The 27,005-nt window shown below is 41.2% G+C and overlaps 1 protein-coding gene and 1 non-coding gene across 8 annotated transcripts in view; one reads left to right on the top strand and one right to left on the bottom strand.

The window, feature by feature from the left end:
* Nucleotides 1-27,005, top strand: part of SHPRH (SNF2 histone linker PHD RING helicase) — a 130,652-nt gene that overhangs the window by 95,593 nt on the left and 8,054 nt on the right. For 5 of the 7 annotated variants that reach the window (XM_043543081.1, XM_043543083.1, XM_007056264.4 and 2 more), the window contains 5 exons: nt 7,269-7,457; nt 18,783-18,875; nt 19,635-19,721; nt 21,291-21,469; nt 26,360-26,440. In XM_043543081.1, coding sequence (XP_043399016.1) covers nt 7,269-7,457; nt 18,783-18,875; nt 19,635-19,721; nt 21,291-21,469; nt 26,360-26,440 — 629 coding nt within the window. Of the gene's footprint in view, nt 1-7,268; nt 7,458-8,279; nt 8,360-18,782; nt 18,876-19,634; nt 19,722-21,290; nt 21,470-25,764; nt 26,320-26,359; nt 26,441-27,005 lie in introns of those variants that run through there. The other 2 variants (XM_043543086.1, XM_043543087.1) reach the window with 2 other exon arrangements.
* LOC114018605 lies at nt 10,030-10,133 on the bottom strand. Its single transcript, XR_003563894.1, has one exon. It is a non-coding gene; the product is annotated as a U6 spliceosomal RNA (small nuclear RNA).

The following is a 27,005-nucleotide window of genomic DNA, read 5'->3' as shown; positions in this document are numbered from 1 at the left end:
TGAAGGTTTCCTTTTTTCTACGCCCTTCCCAACTGGGAAGTTCTACCTTCTCTGGGTTATGCCCGGATCCCCCGGGTTTAAGAAGTATCACTCATGTCGTGAGGCCATCCCTGTGAGTGACAGTCACTCACAGTGTACACACTGCTTGGGTAGGGGGTATGTATCACAAAAGGGCACCTGCTGTCTCAAATTGAAAGCTTGGTGCAGAACGGACCATGATCTCAGACTAAAACTTTTATTAATGGACAGCTCACTGTAACCCGTCTCAGACCCTGCTCCTGATACCTCTTCTCTGAGGTGGTCACCATTGGCATGGTCATCAGCCAACCCCCACTCACCGCATGCCACTAAGAGAAAATCTATGCTCTCCTGTCCAGGTGAAAAGAAGTGGGCCCAGAGGTCCTCCACCAGGGAGCCACTTTAAACAAAGGCATCCCCTGCAAGGTCGGTAGCCTTGGCGAGACTTAGCTCCTGTGACCACCTGGTCACCTCTTTTACCAACTCTACCGCAAAATCCAAGGACCCTAAATGGGCAGGACCGCACACAGGAACGCTGTCGCTCGGAACCGAGGAGGACAGTTCAACGATTTGAAAATCGGCAGCGATTGCCTCAACTAAAATGACTTTGAGTGCATTGGCACCAGCCAAGTCCTTGGCACCTAGCAAGCCCTCGGCACTGACTCAATCCTTGGCACCATCTACTGGCCTCTGCAGAGAATTCACTCCACCCTTGGCACTGGCAATGCCCTCAATCTCCACACAACCACCAGTACCGATGATGCTCCTACCAGTACCACAGAAGTTTAAATACCCAAGAGACTTGATTATCTCTGACACCTCAGAATCGCCGCTCCTACATACCACACTCCCCATGGCTCAGACCTCTTCCCCGGAGACACAACACTGCTCTCGTTCACCACCAAGGATTGCACCACCCTTCTCTAGTGAGGAGGAATAGGAGGAGTACTCCATTGCACTTCACCCCTCTTCATCGTATCAAGGGCAGCCACACAGAGAATTATCTTTTTGTCCTTGATACCCAGAGACCAGAAGTGAATCAGTTTTCTGGTACAGACTCCCATACGTGCAACCACATATGCCACTTCCCCCACATTAGCTCTGTTTGAACCCTTGGGCTGCGAATAGGGCACATGTTCCCAAACTGCCCGTGGACCAGGGAGAGGGGCACATACACTCTGTCCTCATCAGTCTCTAGATTGCCTGACTCTCAACCAGAATTACTAGAGGAGCAGGAGGAAGAAATGGAGGAATTGGTTACACCACCAGCCCACTTCTCATCCTCCCCTGATCAGGCCATCATGACACCACCTCCAACATCGGCAGATGACTGTAAACAGTTCCAAGAACTGTTCTGTAGGATTGTGGATTCCCTCCAGATTCCCCTGGAAGAAGTCAGAGAGCAAAAGCACAAGTTGCTTGACATCTTACACACCTCCATATTGACAAAGATTGCACTCCTGATCAATGAGGGCTTATTGGACCCTGCCAAGGTGAACTGGCAGACTCCAGCATCAATACCATCCACATGCAAGCGAGTGGACATGGAATTTCTTTTCCCACCTTATTCCAAATTCTCTCGTAAATGCAGTGCAAGAGAAGGGGTGACAACACCATTCTAGGAAGACCCCTTACAACAGGGACCGGAAGAGGCTAGACCTCTTCGGTCGCAAAGCATACGCCTCAGCAATGCTCCAGTTCTGTGTTGCTAATTATGAGGTCCTTTTAACCAAATAGAATCACATCAACTATTCCGAATTTTAGGAATTCAGCCAACACCTCCCAGAGGACAAAGAAGAGCAGTTCCAGGCACTTGTGAAGAAAGGACAACTTCTGGTCCGCACGACATTGCAAGCCTTTCTGGATGCTGTGGATGCGGCAGCCCATACTGTTGCAACATCGGTGGTGATGTGATGACCCTCACGGCTTCACCACTCAGGGTTCCCCAGAGAGTTGCAGGCCGCTGCGGAAAATCTGCCTTTGAAGGGTCTAAACTCTTCACTGAGCACACAGATGAGTCCCTACATTCTTTAAAAGATTCTAGAGCAACAATGCATTCACTTGGCATATATACACCAGTGCCGAAGAGAAGACGGGGTAGATATCAACCTAGGTCTTGACCTCAACATTTCACCCCTCAGTGGCAGTATGACACACGACCATCTTATATAACCTATGAGTTTGGTGACCGCTTGATCCCCTTCTACCCATCATGGTGACAAATCACCTTGGACAGTTGGGTTCTAGAAATAGTCAACAAAGGGTACTCCATCCCTTCCTCTCTTTCCCACCCACTCCCCATCCCACTTCAGGGAACCTTCTCAAACACCATCTACTAGTAGAGACCTCCTGTGACTGAGAGCCATAGAGCTGATCCCATTCTAACACAGAGGGAAAGGTTTTTATTCCCAATGTTTTCTGATCCAAAAAAGAATTCGGCAGGTGGAGACCTGTCCTAGACTTGAAGAACCTCAACAAGTTCATCAGACTACAACACTTCAAGATGGTCGCGCTATCAGCACTGGAACAAGGGGACTGGTTCTTGGTCCACAACCTCCAAGACATGTACTTCCATATCACCATACAACCTTCCCACAGGCAATTCCTCCTGGGGTCCGACTGTTATCAATACAAGGTACTTCCCTTTGGCCTTTCTACAGCACCTAGGGTATTTTCCAAGGGCCTTTTGGTAGTGGCAGCACATTTATGCAAACAAGGAATTGTAATAATCCTATACCTAGATAATTACTGTCTCAAAGCTCCATCCAGAGTCAACACATTTGAAGCCAGAAGAAAAACACTGGACCTTTTCTTGAACCTTGGCCTCCAGGCAGAGGTGAAAGTAAGCCAGTACAGTATGGCATACTGGTAAGAGCGAGTACAGAGCCGACCATACTGGCAGGGCCGCTGATGGGGAGAGCCAAAAGGGGCAGCTCCCCCGGGGCCTGACAATTTAAAAGGGCCCGGAGCTCCCGGCAGTGGCCGGAGCCCCTGGCCCTTTAAATTGCCGCCAGAGCCCTGGGGCTCCCAGCCACTAGCGCCGCTACTGTTACCATGGGTCTCTGGCAGTGATTTAAAGGGCCCAGGGCTCCCAACCACTGCTACTGCTACCGTGCCAGCAGCTGGAGCCCTGGGCCCTTTAAATTGCTGCTGGAGCCATGGTGCTCCTGGTTGCTACTGCTACCCCGGGGCTCTGGCAGTGATTTAAAGAGCCCGGGGCTTCGGCCCTTTAAATCACAGCCGGAGCCCTAGGGTAGTGCTAGCGGCAGCCGGGAGCCCTGGGCCCTTTACATTGCTGCTAGGGCCCCGGGTGGCGCAGGCCAGGCAGTGCTGAATGGCTGGCTGGGGGAGTTTGGCCCCATCCCCGCCCCTTCTGAGGGCCTAGAGCTGCTCCCCCACCTTGCTCAGGACCCTAGCTATCCTTTGTACCATTAAGTCCCTTAAGTTACTTTCACCCCTTCCTCCAGGTAAACATACAAAAATCAGTACTGATGCCACTACAGCATCTGGAATTTATTGGGGCCCAGCTGGATGCTATGCAGGCAAGAGCCTTCCTCACAGTTCAGAGATTTTCCACAATAATCAGTCTCAGCTCCACCATGAGAACCAGGCAACAGGTCTCTGCCAGGACTTGTCTACAGCTGCTTGGTCATATGGCAGCGGCCATGTTCATGGTGAAACACACAAGATTATGCATCCACTGTCTTCAAGGGGATGATGACAAACAGTGTATGTACCCCACAGACAAAGTCTAAACAAACTCCTATCAATACCAGTCAAGATCAAGGACTCATTAGACTGGTGGACAGAACCCCGAAATGTCTGCATGGGGGTCCCCTTTCTCCAGCCAACACTGTCCTTGATACTGATAACCGACACCTCCGTACTCAGTTGCGTAGCACATCTACAGACCCACATGGTGCAGGGCTGGTGGTCCCCCTCAGAATCCTCATTGCACATTAACCTCCTAGAATTACATGCAGTCCACAACACATGCCGACACTTTCTACCATCAAGCAGACAAAGGACCATAAGAGTAATGAGGAACAACATAACCTGCATGTTTTATATCAACAGACGGGGGAGCAAGGTCACCATCCCTGTGCTCGGAAGCACTAAAATTGTATTCAACGTGGCATCGACATCTCTGCTGCATACCTACCGGGACACCAGAACATTCGCTGAGCAGAAGATTCTCACAAGACCACAAGTGGGAATAAGATACAAGAACCCTGCAGCATGTATTCAACCGCTGGGGATTCCCGAACATAGATCTCTTCACCACACCCAAAGACGCCAAATGTCCACAATTCTGCTCAAGAGTGGGTCTGGGTCACCGACTACTGGAAGACACCTTTCTGATTACATGGGATGCACCCCTCCCTACTCTGCCTTTCCTCTACTGTTCAAAGTACACCACAAGATACAGGTGGAACGAGCCAGAGTCATTCTCCTAGCTCTAGCATGGCTACAACAGATATGGTATCCTTACCTCATGCGCATGATGGTCTCTCTACCAATCACCCTGCTGTTGACTCCACACTTCTTCTTGCAGGATGCAGTCCAAATCCTCCATCCGAATCTAGAATTTCTCCATTTGAAGGCATAGCTCCTTCATGGTTTCAGGATCCAGAGATAACTTGTTAGGAAGAGGTAAAGGACATTCTTTTAAATAGCTACATGCTACAACTCACTACATTTATCTGCATAAATGGAAAAGATTGTGGACTTGCTGCAACACCATACATGTCCCAGCAATGAACACTCCTTTCCCACTCATTCTAGACTACATTCTAGAACTTAAAAGATCAGGATTGTCCACAAGCTCTGGTAGCATACATCTGGCCATCGTTACAGCATTCTACCCCAAGATAGAAGGTCATTCCATATTTACCCACCCGCTAACAAAAAGACTCCTTAAGGGCCTTCAAAATCTTTACCCTCAAATACAAGACCCACCCCGCCGTTGGGATCCCAGTCTCGGTTTGCACTCTGACCAGCCGTCCGTTTGAGCCCATGGCAACTTGCTCCTCCATACACCTATCCAAAAAAACAGCATTTCTTGTCGCTATCACATCCGCCCGACGGGTTGGAAAAATAGGTGCTCTCATGGTGTACTTTCTGTACACAGACTTTTACAAAGAGACAGTTACGCTATGACCGCACCCAAAATTCTTTACCTAATGTACCGTTCTCTTTCCATCTAAACCAACCTATCCACCATCGCTCCTTCCCGAAACCATATGCCATCCAGCATGAAGCCACACTACGCACCTCGGATGTCAGATGAGCATTAGGCTTTTATCTTGACAGGACTAAATCATTCAGGCAATCGCCAGGCTTATTCTTCTCTATTGCTGAAAGATCAAAGGGATCAGCCGTATCCAAACAACATCTATCAAAAAGGAGTGCATACACCTTTTGCTATCAATGACACAAGCTTTGACCAAACCGGGAACTCGGACGCATTCCACTCACTCACTGTCCACCTTGATAGCCTTTCTAAACATGTCGATTATTGACACTTGTAAGGTGGCCACCTGGGCATACACAGACACCTTTAGTCAACACTAAAGGGCTCCAGCAGCGGGGCTTGGGGTGTGCTTTAAAGGCCCCGAAAGCCCCAGCCGCTGCGGGGAGCCGGTCCGGTCCAGCACGGCGTACTGGCTCTTGCCGGTACGCTGGACCAGACCAGCTTACTTTCACGTTTGCTTCACAGGGTGATTAACCTTCTCTTCAGAAACAAGTAATTATTTGTACAATAAATATTAATAATCTAGATTCTTTTTCAGAACTAGAAAAGCCAGAATTTGGGAGTGAATTTACTGAAAAATGTTTTATTTTGGCAGATAGCTTGTGGGATTTGTCATCCTATGACTTTAAGTGCAGGTACAGCATGGGTAATGGTAGCTTTCCCTACACTGGCCTGCCAATATGCGTCAGCCCTGATTTGGAGGGACCACCTCTATAAGAGATAGTAGTTCAGTCCACCTTTGCTGAGACAGCCACCCAAGAAGACAATCTGTGGTATGGACATCTGTCTGCTACGAACTGGACTGAGACCATTGACTCATTTCACTTAAACCATGAAAGAGCCTGTGCATAATAGTCTGTCATACTATCAGTCTACTACTAATGGATTTTAACCAGTGACCTAAGACTGAAAGCTTCATGCCCCCTTTTCAATCCTCTGAATTATCCAATCCCTCAAATGTTTCTTCTATATAATGTTTTAAAGCTGCATTTCTATGAGTGTTGTCTTTGGACCACTAGTGGTCCACACAGAGCTGGCTGGTCACATGGTGTTGACTCCTCCTTGTTTCCATCTGCTAAAAAAACCCTATTTATTACAAAATATTACTCTTCTGCAAGGAACTTTGTAGTTGCCATAGGGATGTCATATGATACCAATTGATAGGGGAGGTGATCAGCACAATAATAAATGGAAGGGAAGGTGTCCACAACAGAATTCTCCATTATCTTAAAGTCCACACTCTAAAAAAGATTGAGAACCCCAGTTCACAATTTTCTTCCTTTATAAATAAAGGAGTGCCGTTACATGGAACTTAGTAATGATATACATAAAATTAAAACATTGTTTCATGAATTTTGGAGTAAGGATGCATCCGATGAAGTGAGCTGTAGCTCACGGAAGCTTATGCTCTAATAAATTTGTTAGTCTCTAAGGTGCCACAAGAACTCCTTTTCTTTTTGGAGTAAGGATTGTGACTTTTGCTCTTAACAGGATTTATAAAAACAAAGCTTTTACAAAATTGAAGGCCAATACAAATAATCTACAGATTTACAAACAGTTATTATTTAACAAATATTGTTTCTGTGATGTTTGCAACTGGTTCTAGTGCATTAAATCCAAAAATAAAAAATTGGCTAGGCAGTTATTTTTAAAAAAAAGTAAAACTGACTTGTCAAATTTTACTTTTTCTACTGAGAGATATGCAAATAGTAAACGCATAAATAGTACAGTTGGTTGGAAATTTTCACAAAATTATCCCTTTCTCTTAGAAAACTTCAGAATTCAAAATTTTTCAACCAACTCTAATAAATACAGATATTTTTCTAGAATTCCTTCTGTTTTAATAATCTAAAGTGTTTTTTTCATAAAGGTAAGGAAATGTTTTAAAAATATAATTTAACCAAATTATATATCTGAGTTTTTTCTGTGTGTATATATAAAGAGAAGAAAGTGGTTTTATATTGTATTGTTGTTCCTCTTATATTTCCCTATCTAGTGGGCAGTGCTGACATGTGGACATTGCTTCTGCAATGAGTGCATAGCTATTATTATAGAGCAGTACAGTGTTGGCACCCGCAGAAGTTCGATTAAATGTGCCATCTGCAGGCAGACAACTTCTCATAAAGAAATATCCTACGTCTTCACTGCAGAGACTGCAAACCAGGAGGACGATATTCCTGTGAAGGTAATTTGCCATATGTAGCATATCTTGGCCAATCTTTTCAGAGATGCACGCTTAGTAGGCAACAGAGCATGTGCATGCTTGATTTTGGCATGCAAACCTAAACTATATGTTCATGAGTTGGGTTTGTCCATAAGCATGTACGGTTTTTTTCCCATTCCAGCTGGGTGTGACTTACATGCACCTTTTTGATAATATGGTCCTCCCTTCTATTCCCTTCTCAAAAATTTAGACAACTAGAAGCTAACTATCAAGTAAACATTTTTAATTTTTCCTAAACACAAAATCCATGTTAGTTACCTTTTTTAGCTTTAAGTACAGACATGCCGCATGTGATGGCATCAAAGATCAGATGTTTTGGAAGGATGTTTTTAAATGTCTGACTGAAGTCTGTTAGAGATGAATTACAAAACTATAATTTTTTTAAATTGGATAAATATTTGTCTTTCATGTGAAAATAAAATCTGAAGGCCAGAACCTAAATGGAAACAGCCTCTATTGCGCTTTAATGAGGATTTTCATCACATCTCATCTCCTGTAAAAACAGACTCATGAACATATAAAGGGCTGTGGACAACCTGCTTGGAAGATGATTGAATGATTGGCTTTTTGTAGTTACCTTCTGTATCTCTTGTAATTTTTTATTTGTGGGGGAAGGAAGGGCAGGGAATTCTGCAGCCTTTACTCAGATGAGTTCCACTTTCTTAGGAAAAATTTGTTGCTTCATTATTTTTAACCAATTTGTAACCGAACAGCTAAATCTTGATTTACCAGAGATCTGAATTTTGTTCCTGAATCTGGTTTCCGCACCTCTCATTGGTACAGATTTAGGTTTATGGACTTTATGGATAGCCATGAAAGATTAGCTGCTATTCAGACTATAGTGGTTTTAAAGGATAAGAAGGTATGTTTTTTCCTTTATCTTTTTTTAAAACATTGCTGAATGAAGATTAACATATACAACATTAACTGTAGAACACTGAAGGCAGTCAATGCTGTTGAGGAAACTGCTCCCAGTAGTAGGCATTATGCCTGCTAGTAAGCATTTGCAGGGTCAGTCTTATTATGTGGCTCAGCTGTTTTTCATTCTAGAGTGGATTCATGTAAAACTCTCCTTTCAATTCCTTCCTAACATTCTTTTGGGGAGATCCAGCATGTGGTTGCTTTCTTTCTCAGTGGTGAAAAGATGAAGGAGTCTGCAGCTCCATCCGTCCGCCATCTACTTTGCTTGCTGATTAGTCAGTGGGTTTGATTCAAGGTTACTGAGGGTACAAAGCTCACAGCCTCAGATTTTTAAAGCTATTAGGTGTTGCTGTGCTCAAAATTACATCACCTAAGACTTACTTTCAAAAGGGGTTTAGGCACTTAGGAGCCAAAACCCTATTAATTATTTGTATTGCAGTAGTGCCTAAAAGCCGTAATCATAGATCCGCATCCCGTTGTGATAGGCACAAACACACAACAAAAAGACAGTCGCTGCCCTGAAGAGCTTACCATCAAAGTAATTGCTGAGCCATGTGACCTGTTAAGGCAGTTGAAACTGGCTGGTTCTTTATCCCAAAAGTCCAGGGTTCCTTTCTGTACCACTTCTTCCTTGAGATTGTCCATCTGAGTCCTTGTGCAGCTGCGTTGAAGGCTTTTCGAGAAATCTCCCTAATAAGGTGTGTTCCTGCTTTGCCATTTTTGTCTCTTCCTGATGAGTTTGTTTGGAGAGGGCTTATTTTTTTGGATTTTAAGTAATGTTTTGGGATCCCTAGGCTGCTGGGCCAGAAGTATATTCATTTTTGTTTTACAATGGTAGTTTTTATAAAATTCTGGTTGAAAAAGAAAACAAAACTGATGACTTATGGTGGTTGAAAAAACATGGATGAGGAGCCTGGATTTAAAGTGGTAGAGACTCTGGTCGTTTGGTAATGTTTTCACTGAGGAGATTAAGGGTATTTCTACCCTGGAGCTAGCGGTGTAATTTCCAGCTCAAGTACTCATACATGCAATGGCTTTGATTGAGTTAGCACACTAAAAATATCATGGTAACTGTAGTGGTACAGGCAGCAGGATGAGCTAGCTACCCCCAGTACAATCCTGTCAGAGACCCTGGATACGGATTCGGGCAGCTGCCCCATCACACCACCATGACTACACTGCTATTTCACACTACCTTGATAAAAGCTAGCACGTGAATGTCTACCTGAGCTGGAAATTAACCTTCAGTGTGGCATACCCTAAGCCAAAGAGTGAATATAGGGATGGAAGTAATTGGCATGACTTGGCACCAGGGGGAGTAGGTAGATTGTTCTTTGGGAGTGTTCGTTGTTTCGGTTTTCTGTTTGTAGAGTTTTTTTCACAATATTTTTCCATATTTACAGTATTTACCCAGGAGTTTTGGAAGGAGAGGGTAAATGTCATTCTGTCTTGAACAGTGTAAGGGAATATCCTGGGAGGTCTCATTCGTAGATTCATATATTTTAGGCCAAGAAGGGACCATTAAGGTCATCCAGTCTGATGTCCCACATAATGCAGGCCATAGAATTTCACTGGAGGATTCCTTCATCTAGACCATAACCTTTGGTTCAGCTAAAATATGAAACACTTCATGTATTTGAGTGTCATCCTTGCATTGAGCCATGCTAATATCTTCTTTGTATCATTCCAATTTCAGTACATGTGTTGCAAAAGCAAGCAAGATTTTTTTTTAAAATGCAGTTGTTTGCCCTCTATTCCTTTATTAAAAGAATGGTCATTTTTTTTTTGTATTGCATAATGGTCCTGTAGAGTGCCATGATAAATGTTGGTAGCGCACCAATGTGTATGTGAAAATTTGGGACCAGTCCTGTATTTACACTTGTGTCTGTGATTGTCCTATTTCTCATTACTTTCTCTAGTCAGTGTCTTCTATTTTGTCAACACAGCATTATCCACACAGTGGTAATGCTGCACTCAATTACATGTGGCACTCTCTATACAGCGAAGGTCATTAGGGGGATCCTAGCAAGTTTTTCACTCTGTGGAAAGTTCTAGCTATTCTTAGTCTGCCACCTGATCAAGGGATATGCTCACACTAGGGATTTTTTAACACGGGTTAATTGATAGTCAGTTAACCTGTTTATATATGCTAGTCTGGACATTCCACAACAGAATACAGATGATTGTGGATTACTCTGGTCAGACTAGCATGTACAAACATGTAAGCTAACACAAGTTAAATGGCTATCATTTAACTCCAGTTAAACTCTAACGTAAACAAATGCAAGATGTGTTGCTGGGCAATAGGATAACAAATGGCCAGCTTGGAAGCCAAGAATACATAGTATCTATGGTACATCTCCTGTAAACATTATGGTGGGAAATGCTGACTTATTTTTGGCACTAAGAATCAACTTCATTTGGTATTTATTTTTACTTAAAATGTGAACCCAGGTTTCTTTCATGGGGTGGTGGGGGGACCGGAGGGGTTGTGGTTTACACATGTATTTTTTTTCAAGTTGATGGTGTACCTTTAACTTGATTGTTTAGAGCAGAATGATTTAAAAAAAAAACTGGGGCAGCAAAGGAACTGGGATATTTTGTACTGTACCCATAGTTTCAACTCTCTTGCTGCTCCGTTCACTCCTTTTAGGTGTCACAGATGTGCCATACACTCAAATCAGCAGGAGAATGAGTTTGCAAAAACTAACAAAAAACGTAGAGTAAATAGGAGCTGTGGAAAGAGTGGAACCACAGAGATGAGTGAAGCAATGAAGCAGCAAAATATGCTTTTTTTAGGTGTAAAAATTACCAAATTTCAAGGTGTTTGGTGGTGGTAATTTACAAAATCTCTGTGATACTGTTCATTGAAGGTTTTTATCTTCCTTTGTACTGCTGCTGATCAGTCAAGAATCTGGAAAATATGGTCCCTGTCCTGAAGACTATATAAGGCCTTGAAACTGCAGGCATTTACACAAGTGAGTTACTCACTGCCTGATTGGTAAAAGGACTCTAATTTTGTACATCATGACAAATTATGTTAACAAAGAGAGGTCTGAGGATGGAATGCAGGAGGACCGATGCAGTAATAAAATCACGTGGTTACTCAAGCTGGGTATATAAACACTTTGACCTTTCAATTGAATTAATATATTTTCTTTGGGCAGTTTTCCTGTTGCAAAGATTGAATTTGGTAGATTTGCTTTTAATTCATTTGTCAGTGTTTGATGTTGTGTGTGAAGAGAGAGCTTCCTAATTATAAGGCTCTCTGTAGTGTAAATGTGTGATTTCTGCAAGTGAAATGGTATGAAGCAGTTCTGTAGCACATCTGCATAAACACTGTACAAAAGGGGAAAATGGTCAACTTACCCACTGTTGTTTGTATTAGTTATTTTCACAGTGCAACTAACTGTGGTGCTGTTGACTAAGCAAAATTGGTCTACACTCATGAGAAATTCTATGTTTTTAAGTATTTCTTGTACAAGTAGTAGTTCTGAATGGCAGAGTGATGATGATCTTTTTCTGCTTGTGAATGGATGGTGGCAAGAATTATCATCTTTTGGCCTTGGGGCTGTAGCTTTATTAACCCTTTAACTAAAAATATCTCTTAAAAGCAGCCTGACCCTGGAAGCAGTGAAAAGAGGAGAAAACTGTCATAGACCACCTCCCTTTTTTGATTCTCTAGTCCAGAGTGTAACATTTCCTTGACCAGCCAAGTTTGCATCATACCAAAGCCCGATTAAGGCCAAAGTATTGTGCTGATGAGGCAACTGCTAACTGTTGAGGCAACACCTTGCATAATTACCTGGACCTCCAGGCAAATCCAGCCCTTTCTAGGAAGATTCACTGATACACAGTTCTCAGAAAAGGGGCATCACTCCAACTCCCAACCTCTGTAGGGTCATACCAGTTGTGCTCTCCTATTTATTTTATCCCCTCGCCACCAGCTTCCCAGGGGAATGTAACCCATGCATCCAAGACAAGGTACCACCCAAAGCTGCAGTCCTATGATTCATAGGCAAACTAATTGTACCATGAAACCATAAGTGTCCATACAGTCACTTCCAAGTCCAGAGATGCCTGCAGCATCCTACCCTAATCCCTAGGACAGCCAATAACTTAAGCAACAAGTTACAGATTCTGCAAGCAGCTAATAAAATCCAGAAGACAAAGGAGAGAGAGAAATTGCGGCTTGCAGCAGTGTGGAGACCAGAGCAGAAAGAAGCCTAATTCTACTTGGGGAACCACCCCATCCTCCTGCAACTCCGTCCCAACACTTATAAGAAATTCTGAGAATTAACCAATCTCAGATCCCCTAACCAAGGATGGGTACCATTGGCTGGCTGTTGCCAGAGAGCTGCCCATCATCCAGACCCCCAGCCTCCAACCCCTTTTTAGATATACATTTTTTGAACAGTCTAGTCACACTTCTGGAAACAGGATTCTAGATGTCTGCCAGGTACGTATCAACAGCAAAGGTGTTGGCACTAAAAGTTGTTCACTCCTGTACCCAGGACATAGCACTGAAATCATTATAGAAAATAGTAGCAAAGAAGCTGGCACTGAATACGGAAACCCTTGACAGGTTGAGCATTCACTTTGCTACTTGTGACATATGAATGCTTGAGCTGCCCAGTGCTTGCTCCAGGCACCCACTTAGACTGGACTCACTTCCCCACCAATACTACAAGCACCAAAACTGCACTAAATTTGACCTGTCAGTATAGCACAGCCAACCATGTGCAAATCAGCATTCAGAAGACAGGTACAGACAAAAATAAAACAATATTTGCCCAGCTGAAACAACTACAGCGTGCACTTGTATAGACGCATAACCACTTTTAAGCAATAAAATACCTTTAAAAAACACTGGGTAAAATTACTGCAACACAATATTCATAATTAAGGAAATACATGTTCTGATTGCCAGGCAAACAGAGCCTGTATGCAAACGAGTAAATGGCATAGAGAACAAAGTGAAGAATGAGCAAGAAGTAGAACATAGTTGTGTACTCTTCTGTATTGAGAACATTGTAATCTGTATACATAAGATCATGCATTAAAGTACAGTGAAATGGTCTTGAATGAATGGAAGGTAGACAGACTAGGTAGACAGGATTTGCATTACAGTACGCACTTAGTATGAGTCTCCCCTCGTGCCCTAAGGATAAATTAAAGTTAATTTATGTACTTTTTCCTAGATTGTTCTTAGTTTGCATAGCTGAAGGTAAAAATAGTTTGTTAGTATTCAACTTTACAGTTACAAGTCTCACTGTGACAAATTTAAAATGTCCATTAGGTCAATAAAGGTGTAACTTATATATTTGTAATACACATGGTAAAATAATATACTTTGCTTTTGATCTAAGAATCTCAGTGTTTTACAAATATTACTATTTAATACATTTCATCCCTGTGATTTACACATGTGATGAAATCAGGTAGGGCTGAAATAGTTAAAGGAGCAAATTTTAATAACCTACAATAGAGGGTAAAAATGTTACATCTGTATTAGGGCTGTTGATTAATTGCAGTTAACTCATGCAATTAACTCAGAAAAATTAATCTAGATTAATCACATTTTTAATTGCATTGTTAAACAATAGAATACCAATTGACATTTATTACATATTTTGGACGTTTTTCTACATTTTCAAATATATTAATTTCAATTACAACACAATACAAAGTGTACACTGCTAACTTTATATTATTTTTATTACAAATATTTGCACTGTAAAAAACCAAAGAAACAGTATTTTTCAGTTCACCTCATGTAAGTACTGTAGTTCAATCTCTTTATCATGAAAGTGCAACTTACAAATGTAGATTTTTTTTTTTTGGTTACGTAACCACTCAAAAACAAAACAATGTAAAACTTTAGAGCCTACAAGTCCATTCGGTCCTACTTCTTGTTCAGCCAATTGCTAAGACAGTCGGAGAACACGTCAATCTCTCTGATCACTCGATTACAGACCTAAAAGTCGCAATATTACAACAAAAAACCTTCAAAAACAGACCCCGAGAGACTGCTGAATTCAAATTAATTTGCAAACTAGACACCATTAAATTAGGCTTGAATAAAGACTGGGAGTGGATGTGTCATTACTATTTTCCCCATATTTGTTTTTCCCCCCTACTGTTCCTCACATGTTCTTGTCAACTGCTGGAAATGACCCACCTTGATTATCACTACAAAAGTTTTTTTTTTTCTTTTTCCTCCTCCTGGTAATAGCTCACCTTACCTGATCGCTCTCGTTACAGTGTGTATGGTAACACCCATTGTTTCATGTTCTCTGTGTATATAAAATCTCCCTATGTATTTTCCACTGCATGCATCTGATGAAGTGAGCTACAGCTCACAAAAGCTTATGCTCAAATAAATTTGTTAGTCTCTAAGGTGCCACAAGTACTCCTTTTCTTCTTAAGACAGACAAGTTTGTTTACATTTACAGGAGACAATGCTGCCCACTTTTTATTTACAATGTCACCTGAAAGTCAGAACAGGTATTCGCATGTGACTTTTGTCACCGGCATTGCCAGGTATTCACGTGCCAGATATGCTAAACATTCATATGCTCCTTCATGCTTCAGTCACCATTCCAGAGGATATGCTTCCGTACTGATGACGCTCATTAAAAAAAATACATTAATTAAATGTGTGACTGAACTCCTTCGGGAAGAATTATAGGTCTCTGCTTCTGTTTTACCTGCATTCTGCCATATATTTCATGTTACAGTAGTCTCAGATGGTGACTCAGCACATGTTTATTTTAAGAACACTTTCACTGCAGATTTGACAAAACGCAAAGAAGGTACCAATGTGAGATTTCTAAAGATAGCCATAGCATTCAACTCAAGGTTTAAGAATCTGAAGTGCCTTCCAAAATGAAGGATGAGGTGTGGAGCATGCTTTCAGAAGTCTTAAATGAGCAACACTCTGATGCAGAAACTACAGAATCCAAACCACCAAAAAAGAAAATCAACCTTCTGCTGGTGGCATCTGACTCAGATGATGAAAACAAACATGCATCGGTCCACACTGCGTCGAATTGTTGTTATTGAGCAGAACCCATCATCAGCATGGGGACACGTCCTCTGGAATGGTGATTGAAGCACAAAGGGACATATGAATCTTTAGCACATCTAGCATGTAAATATCTTGCGATGCTGACTACAACAGTGCCATGAGAACACCTGTTCTCACTTTCAGATGACATTGTGAGATAATGGCAGCATTATCTCCTGCAAGTGTAAACAAACTTACCTGAGCGATTGGCTGAACAAGAAATAGGACCGAATGGACTTGTAGGCTCTGAAGTTTTACATTGTTTTATTTTTGAGTGCAGTTATATTTTTGTACATAATTCTACATTTGTAAGTTCAACTTTCATGATAAAGAGATTGCACTACAGTACTTGTATGAGGTGAATTGAAAAATACTATTTCTTTTGTTTTTACAGTGAAAATATTTGTAATAAAAAATAAATATAAAGTGAGCACTGTACAGTTTGTATTCTGTGTTGTAATTGAAATTAATATATTTGAAAATGTAGAAAACATCCAAAAATATTGTTAATAAATGGTATTCTATTAACAATGTGATTAATCACGATTAATGTTTTTAATCGCGTGATTAATCGCAATTACTTTTTTTAATTGCTTGACAGCTCTAATATGTAAATATTTTAAGTGCCCTCCTTCATTTTCTTCTGTGCACATAACCATATTTCGACTTTTGGCAGTGATAAGTGGAGCTGTGGTCATGTAATTGTAGTTCTGTAATTTCAATAAAAATGCCATGAGAAAATACTCGTTTCATTGCAGTCATGGGACTTGGTATTTTGCCATGATCCTGGCTTGAGGTGTTGCTAACTGATTTCTATTTGCTAATTCTTTTTAAAGTGCCTGGGTATTATGATAATAGTTTTGAGACACTACAAATTATTATTTTTTATGGAGCAAAAAGCATTAAATATTAGTGCCGCAACTGAGTGGGGGATGCAACAGAAGCAGGATTCGTGAATATAAAATCTTACTGGTGACCTAAATTTGCCAAGAGGTAGTATAAGAGAGAGGATGTTAAATCTGGATTTTGAAGATCCTTCATAGGTGGTGTTGCTGAAAACTCTTATGGTATGCGGGAGGAGTCATCACTTTTTGGGAGGGAGGGTGATCACAGCCTGAAATATTTTCATATGGGGTCCCCCCCCCAAAAAAAGATTGAGAAACCCTGCCGTAGACAGTTGTGGATCACTGATTTGTGCAATAGACTCCCATCTGTTTTAGTGAAACTTAACTTTGTGATGACTGAAATTAGTTTATATGCCTCCTGTACAGTATACAAGAAGTTGTTGTCTGACATTTCCAATATAAAGAGAAAATGTTGCATTATCTCCAGACTGAAGTCTATGGAAAATATTCTGTTTTGCTGACCTTTTTGTTTATTAATAAATAATTCTGCTTCTTGTCAGAAGTTTCCTTATCTTTCTACAGAAAATGTCAAAGACTGTTAATTCCTTTGTTCTGAAGAAGGGGAAAGATGCACTTAGTTGCAAGTCTTGGCACCTACTTTCTCTCATTAATTATGATGGTCACATTTTAGATATTGTTAAAAATTGTAATTTCTGAATTTAAAAAAAAAAGAGAAAAAGAAATAAATCAGAGATTGTAATTTTGCTGATATCCAGGCTTCATTTTGTCATTTGATACTGAGAATGCTCTCAGCTACATTGAACTCTCTCTGAGATGTCAAATTGTATTTTACCTATAGAGAGTGATTTATTAATCAGACTTTTATAGTGTTTACTGGGGCCAAAATCTGTTCCGTCTTCCATACCTTCTCATGAGAGGGGACCTGAGCAAGAATGTCCCCTGTATACTTTCCTCTTGGCTCTGGTGATGGAATCTTTTGGAGTGGCCTACAGAGCAAAATTGTATTTAGGATGTTGGAATCAAAGGGGGGTGGAATACCACCATAATTCTTCCTCCACCTGACTTCAGTAGACTGCTATTCTCGTGCTCAGATGCTTTGGTGGATGTGGTCTTAATAAAGTATACACATGTAAGTTCTTATGAAGTTCACTCAGAGACCTTATACCAGTGGAGGATCAAACACAGAAGAAATTCACTGTGTTCTGCCCCTAGTTCTTGGTTTTCAGATGGAGTTTCATGTGTTGGGTTTGATGCTTGTAACATGCCTACCTGACAGAAATCTCTCCCTATGCCATACTTCTGCAATTATAATCGTCAGAGCACCCAAACTGGAGATCTCTTCTTTAAATGAAGGGAGAACTTGCTGGCAGGGTGCTCTCCATAATAGCCCTGAACTTCAGATTTTTGTCCCCTCCACTTCATCCAAAATAGCCTGAGTCTTTTGACATTACAGCATTTGGGAAAGCCTATCTGTTAGCATTAAATGAGAGCTGGGATTTGTGAGTACTGTTTATCTCAAATTTTTAATTGCTCAGTTAAGTTTTCAGCTGGTCTTCTGTTGTGATTGTTCTTTAAATGTCTGTTAAAAGCACCAAGGAGCTTTGGATAAGATGCTACATAAATCTTGTTACATAAATCAAAATAAATAAAACAACTAATAGCTAGAACCTTATGTTAAATAACCTTTTTAAAGAATTATTTATTTCAGGGGTGACAGCATACTCATTGCTGTACAAGACACAAACAAAAACAGAGAGTGAGAGTCTCACTCCCACTCTAGCCAGCCCTTGGATGCTAGGTAAAAGGGCCAAGTGTCATATAACCCCTAAAAGCCCTGAATTCGGCCAGGGGAGAATTCACCCCGTGTAGGAACTAAGCAAGACTGATATAGGCTATCCTTCAAGGACCCCCTTGCAAGCCCTCCGAGGCATAGTGGATATGCTGGGGGAGGGCGAGTTGTGTCAGGTACTGGATTTCAGCACAAAGTATTGTGGAGGTTATGGGCAGCACTGCCATCCAGAGGGCTGTCTAAATTACAGTGGGGATCGCTGTAACTCCCAGAACAGTGCGTTACTGGGAGGGCACAAAGGCAGCTTAAAGCCATTTTAGCCTACTTTCCCCTCCCCCTCCCACGCTGCAAGTTCTGAATTTCACCTATAGTTTCTGCCCCGAGAAGAGTACGGTCTAAGAGCAAACTATGGTAAGTACTTCCAACGTTCCTGGTATAATTTTGTAAGACCCATCCAAAAAAATGGGTACCCGGGTAAGAGAGATTTGCTGATCCCTTTTGAGATCTATAAGACAGAGACTGCACTAAATTTAAGAGATGCTAATAGAAAGATCAGTATATAATGTGCATGTGTGGTTTTGTTTCCTTCAGTTTTGCTTCATCCTATTGTATGCTGGTGTTTTTCTTTCCCCTTTTCAAAGGGAAGTCACTCCACCAAAGTGGAAGCTGTGGTTCGGACTCTGAAGAAAATCCAGTTTAAAGATCCAGGGGCTAAATCTTTGGTTTTCTCAACGGTATTGATCAACCTTATTTTCTACCTTAAAAGTTACTTTTGTGTTCTACAAATTCTTAGATGCCAATAACTGTTTCCAAAGTTCAGTTTAGCTACTAAACTATGTAAGTAGTTTTCAATATCCACTTGATTCTTTGAGAATTGTGAAGGATTCTTTATGTCATTGAGACATTGTTGATAGTACTCTTGGTTAATAGATGGAAAGTATTGTATAATAATAACAGCTAGCTCTTATATAGCACTTCTCTTCAGTTGATCTCAAAGCACTTTACAAGGGAGATCAGTATCTTATCCCCCATTTTACAGATGTTCAAAGGGCAAACACTGAAAATTCATATGCAGACGTATTATCAGTTCTACATGTATTTTAACTAGATAGAAAAGACACTGTCAAAGTATTTTTCATAAATTTTAAAACTATATTTCATTGTTGCAAATCTCTTCTGCTCAAACTTAGCTTTATTTCTTTACACTAGTTTTCTCTCCTCTGGATTCTGTTTGCCCACTTTGAATGCTGGACTGTTTGCTACTTTGTATCTTTAATATTAAGACAATTTTTAAAATATATTGTTCTTGGAGAAAAAATAACACCCCCAAAAAATTGTTTAATGTTAATTTAAGGCGTATCATAAGAGGTTCCTTTTATAACTGGGTTATTTATTGGTAAGGTTAAGATATTACAGTCATGCCATATTTTCATGTTCTAGTGTTGTCAGTGCTATTTGTAATACTGACTTGCTTTTATATTGTGTTTTTCTAGTGGCAAGATGTTTTGGACATAATTTCAAAAGCTCTAGATGATAACAACATGGTGTTTGCTCAGATTAATGGAATTAGTAAATTTCAGGTACAGAAAGCTGATTTTGCTGCAAGTCATTTTTTGCGGGAGGGATTGGTGGGGGAATAATTAGCAGAAATTCATTTGACCCTTTCGCCTTGCATATCCTTTCAGAAAATGGAATGAGAATAATAGAACTGATCAAGGCAGAGCATTTGATATCTGAGCTAATGAACTCTAAAATAATAATTAAAAAACACTATCAAAACCACAAAAATAAGGCATATACTATTTGTTTTTAATAAAGTTTATGTGGATGAAGGGGATGAGACAGATTGGCCACGGTGTTGTGGGGGATGCTTGCACTGCTGCTGCTCATTTGTCCTTTGGATAAAAGAAGATTTCTGTGTTCAGGGCTGTCAGTTACTAAATTCTCTTTAAAAAGACAAACAAAAAACACCTGATTGTGACATTCTTCTCAGGGAGCCCAGAAGTGTAAGCCAGTGTGTTACCCCTCTGCCTCTGCAAAAGAGAGCTTTGCTGGAGCTTAAATAGTATTTCACCTCCTTGCCAAAACCAGTCTGTCCGCCTCTCCAGCAAACTCTTTGAGACTCTGCCAATCTAAACCTTGCCTTGCAGGTAACATTCAGTGAACCCAGAGATGTGTCTCTGTAGGGTCCAGTCCCTCTCACTAGATACTCACAGAAATTACTAAATCCACTGTCTCCAAAGAGACAGCGCGCGCACACACACACACACCAGCCTGATAGCCCAGCTGAAGGCATACTTTTTACCTTGGTACACAACACTGAGATGGTTTATAGTACAACTCAGAGTATGTTTATTAAGCACATAGATTTAAGTGGCACTCAGCCAGAGAAAAAGAGACAGGTATGGTTATAAAACAATATGCTTTCTGGTGACTAAAACTAACTTTAGCAAGTTACAATCTTTGCTTAAGCAGATTTCTCACATCAGGCTACCAGCATCTCCAGCCCTTTGGGCAGGAGGATCCACTGTTCACAGAATTAGCAGGTGCTGATCCCTTTGTCCCCTAACTGATGTATAACTAAGGGATTTTCTCCCCTTCTTATAGTCTAGTAAACCTTTGAAATGTGTTTCTTTTGAAGTGTACACCCCAGACAGAGGTAATTTCCCACTGATGTGCAGATGCCAAGCTGTCTTCATCCTCTTTCTGTTGGTTTACTTATTTTATTTACCTTAGATACAAATATATTTTCACTGTCTCTAGTTTACTAAGCTTGACCCCGGCAGACTGGCAAATCTACATTCCTTTCTCTGGGACAAACCTATTTATCTACTCTACTGAGATTACTTAGTCTACCTTCCCCTCCCCCCGACCATGTTTTAGGAACGTATTCCCAGTATACATACCTAACTCTTTACACACTAAATGTACATAGATCACTTAGTAATATTAATGACCAGAAAGTCACCAGCTTTCCTAACAGACTTACTCAATGCACTTTTGTAGTACAATAATATTGAATACAATTAGTTGATTCAATTTCTTATTCTTCACCTTGGGGTGTCTGGATCCTGATTGTCGTACCTACTCTACACTCCTTATTCAGGAACAACTCCCACTGAAATGCTAACATGGTGTTTATTTTCTAGGAGAACCTCTCGGCATTTAAATATGATCCCAAGATCAATATTTTGTTGCTACCCCTTCATACTGGTTCCAATGGATTAAACATAATCGAGGCAACTCATGTTCTGCTAGTGGAACCCATTTTGAATCCTGCACATGAACTTCAGGCCATTGGCAGAGTGCATCGTATTGGACAAACAAAGTAAGAATTAAAATAAACATTGCTTAAAATTGCTGTTCTGTTGCCTTGTCAGTCTAAAATAATACTATGCTCATATGTGGCAAACTCCTTCTGAGAATCTTTAAGCTGAAGTATAATAGATATCCCCACTTTACAGATGGATAAACTGAGAAACAAAATGGTTATGGATTAAATCTTCAAATAGAACCTAAATACTTAAGTGACTTAAGCTCTTGTGTTCCATTTTCAAAAGTGACTTAAGCACTAAGTCCCATTGAAAGTCATTGGGACTTAAGTGGCTAAGTGTCTTAGGAACCTACGGAAACTTTGCCCTGCGTGACTTACCTACGACCACATAGTCAGATCCAGGACTAGAATCTATTGTCTTGACTCCATATCTCAAGCTCTAGCCACTACCATTACAAACTCTCTTTGATTTTGTAGTGGCAGCTTAGGTTAATGATATTTTTCTATTTTATCTGAATGGCAGATAATTCAGAAGGGATCAATATCTTACTAGCTTTTTAACTGCTTTGGTCTCAAGAACCACATGCCTTACATGTGGAAAAAAAGAAGCATAGCAATATTTTTTTCCTTGTAGGCTTCTCTTCTATTCAGTTTTGCTGTTGTGTTTTAACGCAAACTTCTTAAAGATTCTCTTTTTTTCTAATTAGTGATCTTAATCATTTAACTGTATATTTACACTAATAAAAACAAGCCACTCTGTCAGGGTGTGGCCTTTCTGCATGTTTTCCTGGGAAATGGGTGGGTTGGGCTGGGAAACATAAAAGGCACAATTCTCCCCTTTATTTAGGTAGCCACAATTGAGCCTAACTCAGTAAAAAGTGGGTGAAGCTCATTTAAGGTTTGGGAGAGATTACCACTGACTCAGTTGTAAGCTTCATCTTCCCTGGGAGCTGTGAAAGCACGCTCTCAAACAGTGCAGGGCCTGGATTCTACAGGTCCAAAGGAAATGAACCAAGAGTCAGAGGTAGATGAATGGAAATGAGGCGCAGTCATTCCCAACAAAATGCTCCCGAGGGTGCTGTTGGATTTCTGAGTGGAAATCAGCTTTGGAAATGCTGCTGTGAGCTACCCTTCCACACCCTTTTGGGGAGGGAGATAAAGTACGTGTTTGGGGGTAGGTCTGGCTCCTGAGGAAGCTAGGTGGTCAGGCTAAGTGGTAGGTGTATTTCAGGAGTGGGTCATATCTGGGAATAGAAATTGTATGGCGGTCCATAAATACTCACAAAATTGGGGTTGCGGTGAGGGCTCCAGGGTGGGGCCAGAAATGAGGAGTTCAGGGTGCAGGAGGAGGCTCCGGCTGGGGGTGCAGGCTCTGGGATGGGGCTGGGGATGAGGAGTTTGAGGTGTAGAGGGGTGCTCTGGGCTGGGACCAAGGGGTTCAGAGGGTGGGAGTGGGATCAGGGCTGGGGCAGAGGGTTGGGGTGCAGGGGAGTGGCTCAGGGATGCAGGCTCTGGGCGGGGCCTACCTCAAGTGGCTTCCGGAAGCAGCAGCATGTCCCTTTTCCGGCTCTTACGCAGAGGTGCAGCCAGGCAGCTCTGCTGCATGCTGCCCAGTCTGCAGGCACCATTCCTGCAGTTCCTATTGGCTGCAGTTCCCAGCCAATGGGAGCTGCGGGGGCAGCACTTGAGGCAGGGGCAGCATGCAGAGCGGAGCACCCTGGCTGCCCATACACATAGGAGCCGGAGGGAGGCCATGCCACTGCTTCCGGGAGCCGCGTGGAGCGCCAGAGCAGGGCAAGCCCCAGACTCCACTCCCCAGCGGGAGCTCAAGGGCCGGATTAAAATGGCTGGTGGGCTGTAGTTTCCTCACCGCTGGTCTATTTGGAGCATAGAGGAAGAGTTGGCCCACCACCTGGGTCTCCTGAAATGAGCATCGTGAGGTTTTCACACGCTACTCATGGAATACACCATGCAGTTAAAAAACAAAACAAAACATCTTACGAACTACTGAAGTTTCCAGTAGACTCTGTCTCCTGTGGAAGGAGACAGTCTAGCCCAAATCTTTATTGGTCATGTGTTTTTTATTAGGTTAAAAGATACCTACTGATGTTAAGCTTTACATTGATTATCATTGCTTATATTCTGTAACCATTAAAACTGTAGGAGAGGAGGGTTTAGCACTTTCACTTGTGTAAGCAACCTATGACACCTGTACGACAATACAGTCATTCCTTAAAGGGACACTGTCAACTTAGATAAACATAAAATGCTACTTCCTGTTATTATGAGAAGTATCTCTCTCAGATTTTTCTGCAGTAGCCATTACTAATTGAAACCACTTAAGATTCCTCTAAACTTTTTTGTTTAACTATAACTGGAAAAATGGATGTCTGTTTAGTTTGTGAAACTGACAATACACAAAGCACTATGAAATGCAATTTCCACTGTATAGTCAGTTTCCATTGTTTGTGTGGGGGTCTCACACGTCGTCAGGAAAAGAGAAATAGTTTTAAAAATAGGAAAATTTAACTGTAAAACTACAGACTGGCAGAGGGACAAAAGGGCCAGGTTTAATATCTAATTTTTGAAATTGGCTAGGTTTTAAATGACACTTTTCTTTTATATTAGTACCTAAATATCTCAAGCATAGATGATCCATGAATCTGCACAACTTTTAGTATTGCTATTTTGGTGTTGCAAGCCACTGAACCACACCCCTTAAAAGTTTGTTATTTACGGATTACCTGTAAAAGCTCACCTACTTAGATTTCAAAAATTACTAGTAAAACCAAAAAAGCCATACACTAAATAGAAACATAGCTGGACCAAATGTGTTCTGGAATAAAGATAATGTATGTTTCTGTTTGGGGCAGAGGGAGTTGCAGGAGTCGTCATGTGTGAGAGTGAATGCATGAGTAAATGGATATTTGGGTGTGGTGCTAAATATTTTGACTCAACTGTGGGGATGAAGGTCAGATGAATAGCAACAGCCTGCACTGTAATTTCACATGGTGCTGGTACTGACGTATCAAGGCATGGCAGAAAATGAGGCAGCAGCAGCAACAACAATATGTTGTGTTGTACACTTTAATAAAACGATAATGAAAATAAAATTGTGAGGAGCCTTGAATCAAGAAGAGAACTATGTATAAGTTAAATGTGTAGTAAGGGCCAAATTATGTTGTTTCACCAGCATATATCTGGAGTTATTCCAGATTTAGACCCCTACCCTGCATAGGCATGTGCTTATGCTTCCCTTTCACCCACATGAGTAGTTCTATTGGCTTTATCTAGTACATTTTACTTTAGGGCTTGAAAGAATCCCATTACTTAAATGGACTTTGAATCAGGTTCTGAGTAGTGTTTAGTGCTTTTCATTTTCTAATATAAATTCCTAATCTGAAAAAAAATGGATTGTCAGAAGGATCTACAGCTATTTTCATAGATATTAACTTTTGATTTTTACTCTGCTCTGTTTCACCCACTCAGGACCTTGAAAATTCTTTTTCTTTCCCTTTAGCTTTGTTGTTCTCCATTTGGCAATCAGATTTTTTTTACCCTTTTTTATATGGCACATAAGAAACCGAACAAAATGTTTGCTTGTCTTCTGCATTAGCGATGTCAGCACAGCTCTGAAAATGAGGTTTAATTAGTCATTACTTGGAGCTCACTTTTCTGGACGGGCTCAAAAGCAACATTGTAGATCCTATACAAACAGTGGACTGAGTTCATTACTGGCCCTCATAAAGGGGGCTCTTCAAGACAACATGCGAGGAGCCTGTCACAATCCCTTTACTCAGGGAAGTTCAGGAGATGCTTCCTCCATGTCCCCATTCCATGCGTACATCACCCCAAAGTGGGCCGGGAGAAGGCAGGACTTTTCTCCCATCCACATACCATGCTAGTCTATGGAGCAGGCCCAACATACAAGGAGGAGCAGGCCACATTCCCTGAAGGGGTGTAGCTGCAGGAGTGCTCCCCCTGTGTGCTGAGGACTTACCTGGGCTGGATTAACGCATAGGTAAACTGGGCATGTCCCTGGGCCAGGGCCCCCAGTTTGTTTGTTTGTTTGTTTGTTTGTTTGTTTATTTACTTATTTATTTTATTATATGTATATTTGCTGATGCAGCTTTGCACGCAAACTGAAAGAACTTCACATGATGTTGCACCACTTTGTGCCAGATCACAACACCAATCACTTGGGTTGCCAGTTTTGGTTGGATGTATTTCTGGAGATTTCATCACATGACATAATCTTTAAAGATTAATTTTTAATTCCTGGAGACTCCAGGTCAAACCTGGAGGGTTGGCAATCCTACCAGTCACTCCTTTTCCTTTTGTGGATACAGACTAACTCGGCTGCTACTCTGAATCAAGTGAATGAAGTTCTTTCAGTTCATGTGCATCCCCACATCAGTGGATGAGTGGGCAGAGATATTCCTCCCACACAGCTGAGGCTCGTTTGCCATTTCCAAGGAGGGCACTGGGTAAAGAAACTACTTTCTTCTCCAACAGGGTAGGGGCCCAGAAGTATATGTTTGATTGGGACCAAGTGATGAGTTAATCTGGCCCTGGGAGTTATAGAAGGAGTCATGTCTCTGAGCTCCCTAAGCAGGGTGTGCACATAATGAACCCTTTTTATTGTTACTAGTAAAACTGAGAGCAGAATTTTATCCAATGTCTATTAGGGTTTTATTTAATTATTTTCATAATCATTGAGGGCCTGATCTTGCAAAGTAGCTATTTGAGTGGTGGGAGGTGCTGAACACCCTTTACTCTCAGTAGAGGTTGCTCAGCACCTTACAGGATTGGGCCTTTAAAATCCAGAGGACACTTTCAACAAGGTTAAAATAATTTGTAGGGAGGTGAAAATTTGTGCCTGAACTTCTTGCCAGTCCTATGACAATATACCAGTGCTCAATTTTATTTTTTTAACACATGCAGGCCCACCATTGTTCACAGGTTCCTGATAAAAGCAACAATAGAAGAGAGAATGCAGATGATGCTGAAAACTGTAGAGAGAAGGTACTTTTTTTTTTTTGTGGGGAGGGAAGCTAAAAAGCATTACTGCACTGAAATGAAAGTCATGTTCATACATACATCCTGCATTCACTCTGTTTAAGAGGTTATTATGCTGTATTCACTATAGTTGTGAGGTTTTGACTAAAGTCCCAAAATGTTTTCAGCAAAGCTTGAAAAAATTGACACTTTAACCTGGATTTGGTATTCAGTAATTTGAAACAGAAACACAATGTAAATAAGTGCAGTTACTGGCCAGACATTTTAATTAAGAGACCAGATGTCTGCAAGGACATGAACCAGTCAGGTATATGTGTGCTGAATAGCCATAAATGTGAGACCAGATTCATGTCTGCAGTACTCCAGTTTTACACTAGTGTAATTGCACAGAAATCAGTGAAATTACACTATCATAAAACTGGACTAATGCAATGGTGAACTAGACCTAAGGTGTATAGGGTTTTTGCTATTAATAATGTTGTTTAAGCATTGGACAATTATTTGAATTTTTACATGCAAAAAGATTAGAATGGTACAAATGTGTACCAGGTTATGCTTTAAAAGCTGGTAT

The sequence above is a fragment of the Chelonia mydas genome, chromosome 3 (assembly GCF_015237465.2).
Source record: "Chelonia mydas isolate rCheMyd1 chromosome 3, rCheMyd1.pri.v2, whole genome shotgun sequence".
Taxonomy (NCBI): Eukaryota; Metazoa; Chordata; order Testudines; family Cheloniidae; genus Chelonia; species Chelonia mydas.
Note: the sequence above shows the minus strand (reverse complement) of the source record. Positions and strands in the feature narration are given on the sequence as shown.